At 56.5% G+C, this 5,608-nt stretch overlaps 2 protein-coding genes across 2 annotated transcripts; both read right to left on the reverse strand.

Moving 5' to 3' along the window:
- Positions 1-667: 667 nt before the first annotated feature.
- On the reverse strand, positions 668-1,363 carry LOC135807665 (uncharacterized). Its single transcript, XM_065321249.1, has one exon. It carries the CDS (start codon positions 1,361-1,363, stop codon positions 668-670), a length of 696 nt encoding a protein of 231 aa, XP_065177321.1.
- A 772-nt stretch (positions 1,364-2,135) lies between these two features.
- On the reverse strand, positions 2,136-5,111 carry LOC135807824 (uncharacterized). The gene has a single exon (XM_065321259.1). The coding sequence runs from the start codon at positions 5,109-5,111 to the stop codon at positions 2,136-2,138; it is 2,976 nt and encodes a 991-aa protein (XP_065177331.1).
- Between the last annotated feature and the right edge of the window lie 497 nt (positions 5,112-5,608).

A 5,608-nucleotide genomic window follows, 5' to 3' on the forward strand; every position in this document is an offset into this window, starting at 1 on the left:
AAACTTATAAGTATGTAACATGCGATACATGGAATGCATCACGACGTCACAATCAGTGTGTCTCATCGGAAGACCTTCTGAACATCCTCCCCTACATTGATTAAACCAGATTTAATCAAGTACACAATAAATTAAACGATAAAGAAATAGACCGAACAGAAAGCAGTGGAGAGAGATGAGGAGAGATAAGAGCAAAAATGTGCTGCTCACACACAGAGTCAATCCTCGGCAATCCTGCACAGCTGTGCGATGGGGCGGACAAGTGAAGTGTCACCGACCTTCACTCGCACCACTCTGACCCGCCCATCGACTCCGGGGAACAGCTGCTCTACCCGGCTGAGCCTCCATTGGCCTCGTGGTGCAGCAGCGTCGACGATCAGCACAACACCATCGATACCGAGATCGGGCTGCGGCTGGCGCCATTTTGCTCGCGGGTGAAGCAGGGGGAGCATTTCGGTCATCCAGCGCTTCCACACCTGCAACACCAGACTCTGGATGACCCGCCAGCGCTGTCGATGGCCTTGCTCCACGGTGTCCGTTCCTCTGGGAACAAATGGCTCGCCTTGGTGTCCATACAGGAAATGGTTGGGCGTCAGTGGCAGCAGATCTCTCGCGTCGGCCGACTGGTACGTCGGTGGCCTTGAATTCAGTAGTGCCTCTGCGCCAGTCACTGCGTCAGGAGTTCCTCGTCATTGACTTCCGCGCCCGACAGGATCGCATAGATGGCGCGCTTTGCTGACTTGACGAGTGCCTCATGGACGCCACCGAAGTGAGGAGCAGCGGGGGGATTGAACGACCACCGAATTCCCTTGTCCGCTAATCGTCGGTCCACGCCTTCATTCATCGCGGCCACTAATCTCCGCAGTTCATTGGCAGCGCCTACGAAGTTGGTGCCATTGTCGGACACAACCTGTAGTGGAACACCGCGCCTGCTCGTCATCCGCATGAAGGCGTTCATGAATCCATCCACGTCAAGACTAACGGCCATCTCCAAGTGCACCGCGCGAGACTGCATACACGTAAATAAGCACAGGTACCTCTTCGCGCGCGGCTTTCCGCGACCTTGTTTGGTGGTGAAGGGTCCAGCGTAGTCCACTGCTACTCTGGAGAACGCTCTCATGGGCAGAGACACACGGACGGTCGGTAGCGGTGCCATGATCTGCATTCCTGGCTTCGCTGATTGTCGTTGGCAATGGGCACACTTCTTTTTCCACGCTTTGATCTCCTCTCGTCCAGCAAGCAGCCAATACGTCTGCGACAAGAGAGCCAACGTGTGACTTACTCCGCCAGCATGATGGCTCTGCTCATGGGCTTCCTTAATAGCTGAGTGACCCAGTGCCCGCGTGGCAGGATGACAGGGCATCTGGCTGGCTGCTCGAGTATCTGCGCGTTTCGCAGTCGACTGTCAACGCACAGCAGTTGATCATCATTCAACATAGGTCGCAGCTTAACGAGTTTGCTCGAGGTGGGGATGGGCTTGCCTTCTTTCACAAGACGATATTCCTCTGCCAGCGCCTCTTCCTGCGCACCAGCAATGATACTGGTTTTGCTGCTCTCGAGCTCGTCTACGGATAGCGGACCGGTGTGTCGCAGCTCATTTGGCACGCGTCAATTCTGCACGAAGCGCGTCACCCAAGCGCGCTGTCGGAGAAGACGATTGAGGCTCGAGAATCGTGTCGGGTCGAGTAACCAGGGTAGCTCGGCGTCAGGATCTGTAACTGCTACCAAGGCAACCGGTGCTTGGACAGACTTTGCGTTGTTCTTCTGCTCCAGGTGAGTAGTAGATCTTGGCTCACTGAGACGCATTGTCGGCCACTCATCCTCGCCTTTGCGGAGGAAGTCGGGACCCAACCACCAGAGCGCATCATCGATGAGAGCACCAGCTGACGAACCACGGGACAAAACATCTGCTGGATTCTCCTTCGTCGGCACATGGCGCCATTGACTGGGAATAGTGTGTTGCTGAATCTCACCTACGCGCGTTGCAACGAATGGCTTGAAGTTCCGCGCACGGTTCCGAACCCAGTACAGGACGTTGAGGCTGTCTGTCCAGATGACAGTGTCGTGGACCGGTAGACTGAGGATGTCGGATGCCCAAACTGCTATTTCCATGCCAATTACAGCAGCTGACAGCTCTAGCCTGGGAATTGAACAGTTACGGTGGGAGCGACACGGGATCTACTTGCGATGATAGCGGTCGACACATGACCGTCTTCATACGTGCAACGCAGATAGCTCACCGCGCCGTAGGCGCCTTCAGACGCGTCAGCGAACACGTGGATCTGCTTACTGACGGGGTTGCCTGCATTAACTTCTTGCAGACAGCGCTGGATGCTGAGACGGGAGAGTGCTGCTAGATCAGTATACCATCCGGTTACGCGTTGATTGAGCTCATCAGGGAGCGGGTCATCCCAGTCCATACCTGGTAGCCACATGTCCTGCACCAACATGCGTGACTTCATGATGAACGGGGAGACTAACCCCAGCGGGTCGAAGACACTAGCTGTCGCACTCAAGAATGAGCACTTGGTGATGCGCTGCTGGCCTGGTGCTGTTGGCTTGAACGCAAAGGTGTCGGTCGTGGCCGACCACAGCAGTCCAAGTGTCTTGATGCTTGGCAGCTGCGGGGAGTCGAGGTCGATCTGGCTTGCTCGATCCTCCTTGGGCACTTTCTCCATGACTACTTTGGAGTTCGAGAGCCATTTTCGGGCGCGCATGTCAGCTCCCTGCAAGCATTCCGACAACTGCTCGTACAGCAGTACGCCTTCGACGTCATCCATAGCAGAATCCATGGAGTCGTCCATATACGTTGACGCAAGCATAGTTTCGGCTGCCAACGGGTACTGCTGCTGATGGGCTCTAGCGTGCTCGTGGGATACAAACTGCGCCAAGAATGGCGACGCGTTAGCTCCGAAAACCAGTCGTTGAAATTCATATACTCGCGGAGCCGCCGTGTCATCCAGGTCACGCCATAGAAATCGGTGATACTGCCGGTCCTCAGGACGCAGTCCGATGCGCAGATACATTTCTGCGATGTCACAAACGATGGCTACGGGCTTCTGGCGAAAACGGGTCAGAACGCTAGGAAGTTGCCGCTGTAGCTTCGGCCCTGGAAGCATCGTGTCGTTGAGAGATGTGCCCTCATACTTCGCCGATGCGTCAAATACGATCCGGGTCTTTGTTGTCGCTTTGTCTGGTCGCAGTATGGCAAAGTGGGGCAGGAACCACTGCTGACCAGGCTTCAACTCGTCCTTGGCAACCTCACGGACGTAGCCTTTGTCGACATAGCTCTTGATGATGCTGCTGTAGGCTGCTGCTGCATCCGAGTCGCGCGCCAGTCGCATCTCCGTGCTACGTAAACGCTTCATGGCCTGGGGAAAGTTGTCAGGAAGCGTAGGTGGTCCATCGCACCATGGAATGCCAACCTCGTAGCGTCCGTCTACGAGCTGCAGCGACTGTTTCGTAGCGTGCACTACCTCCTTCTCCTGCGCCGACAGGATGGCTTGCTGTGGCTCAGCCCGGTTGTATTGTTCTAGCTGCCACAGCTGTGCGAAACTGTCCCCGACATCCAGTGGCACTGCCTCAGCCAACAGGGTGACGGGATTCGTTGCTTTGCTGCGATTGACGCGCCCGACACAGGTCCAGCCGAGAGGTGTAAGTCGGGCTGTCGGCTTGCCGGGGCCACCCTGGATCTCCTGCAGCGACCTATGCAGCTCGGCGCAGTCCAGGCCGACCAGAACGTCAATTTGACGGCGCTTCTCCAGTGCTAGGAAGGGAAAGTTGAGCAGGTGAGCCCACTGCTGCTTCTTATACTGCCAGTTGACCGTGCCGCTGGTTCCAATCACTGAGTCGGCAGTGTAGGCGTGCATTGTCATGCACATGCGGCAGTCTATACTGGAAAGGTTCAAGGAAACTGATGTCGTGCGGAAGACCTCTGTGCGGCCGCTGAGCACTTTTACCGTCAGATCCTCTTGCTCTCCAGCAAGACCGAGCTCACTCGCAACATGCGAGCTGACGTATGAGTTCGTACTTGCGTCGTCTAGCAACGCATTTACTCTCAGCTCCGCCCCGTTGTGCTTCAGCAGGACTGGCACTGTCCGCATGGCCACGGCTGGGGTAGCAGTGCTTGCGGTAGAGAGCGTTGTGCGCGACTCGTCCTCCTCGGAGGCTGAGGCTGCTGACTGTTGTTGCTGACTGTCGCTCGAAGATCGAGCAGGCGGACTGGCTTGCTTGTTCAGACCATGTAGGAGTCGGTGGTGTACTTTGGTGCAGCCGCCGATCCCGCACTCGCGACCCCATGAGCAATCCTGTCCACTGTGCCCTGTGTCGAGGCAACGATAGCAGAGGCCCTTTTCCTTCGCCAGCTTCCAGCGCTTATTGGGGCTTAGCGCTTTGAAGGCAACGCATTGCCAAGCTCTATGCTGGCCTCCGCAGGATGCACACTGTGACTGAGGCTGACTGCTGGTCACTAGCGTCCTAGGCTGTTCACTGCGATAGTCTCGACCTGTGCGGGAATAGTCGCTCCTGCCGCTGGTGCCGAATCCGCTGACAGTTTCGGATGCAGTAATCAGGAAATCTGCCTCCAATGTGCAAAACTCAAGCAGACCGTGCACCGATTCCGCCAGAGACCGATCGTAGCGCCATCGATGGTAGCGTACAACAATCTGCTCGTCCAGCTTCCGCAGCAGGGTAGTATAAAAGGAGCCTGCCCCAAGCTCAGCAGCGCGACCAGCGTCTTCCAGGTTGACCACAGCTACTGCTAAGAGCTCAGAGAACTGCTCAAGGTCTTTCGCCTTGCCATGCCGGACTGGTCGCATGGCCTCGATCTCCTCGAGATAGATTGCAATACGCCGCCGTTCACCGCCATACTTCCGCAGCAGCAAAGCTTTGGCCGCGTTGTACGCAGCAGCTGAATATCCGAAGCTGTCAATGGCACGCAACGGCTCTCCTCGCATGCGATCGCAGGTACTGGCGCAGACGCAACATCTTGCAATCTGCCGTGACTGGTGCCATGTCAATGCAAGTCGAGAATGCGGCCCACCAGGACTGGAAGCAGCGCTTGTCTCCGTCAAAAACTGGGATAGTAATCTTCTGGAGATGCGCCCAAGCATTCTGATACTGATTGGTTTCTGCAACAACCGGTGTGCTGTGCGCTGCCCGAGGTGACGCTGCGGCAGTTGGCGGCTGGAACGCAGTGTCGGGATGCTCACTCCACTGCGGTGCAATACCCGAGTCCCTGTAACTCGGAACGAAGGACCTGGCTGCATGCCTCAGACTTCTTGCGCCAGTGAGCAATGGTGCGGTCCTTTCACCTGCTGTGGCATGGCACAGCTCGTGCTCCCGGAGTCCCCGCTGACATAGCAGACCCCACACTCAATACGCTCACAGCACTGGCGTTGCCTGGTGAGTTACCATCCACGACTCGTTTCTCCGTCCTCATGCTGCTGCTGCCGATGCTTGAACTACCAGGCACTGTGTTGTCGCTAGATGGAAGAGGGAGTGGGGAGAATCCAGCACCGTGGTGCAAACCCGGGCCAGTATCCCGGATGATCGGCTGTGTAGGCGTGCATTGTCATGCACATGCGGCGGTCTATACTGGAAAGGTTCA

Source organism: Sycon ciliatum, chromosome 1 (genome assembly GCF_964019385.1).
Source record: "Sycon ciliatum chromosome 1, ocSycCili1.1, whole genome shotgun sequence".
In the NCBI taxonomy this organism is placed as follows: domain Eukaryota; kingdom Metazoa; phylum Porifera; class Calcarea; order Leucosolenida; family Sycettidae; genus Sycon; species Sycon ciliatum.

Excerpts from the sequence above, each read along its gene's own strand:
- LOC135807824 (XM_065321259.1), bottom strand. The coding sequence starts at position 5,111 with ATGCTTGGGCGCATCTCCAGAAGATTACTATCCCAGTTTTTGACGGAG.
- LOC135807665 (XM_065321249.1), bottom strand. The coding sequence starts at position 1,363 with ATGCCCTGTCATCCTGCCACGCGGGCACTGGGTCACTCAGCTATTAAG.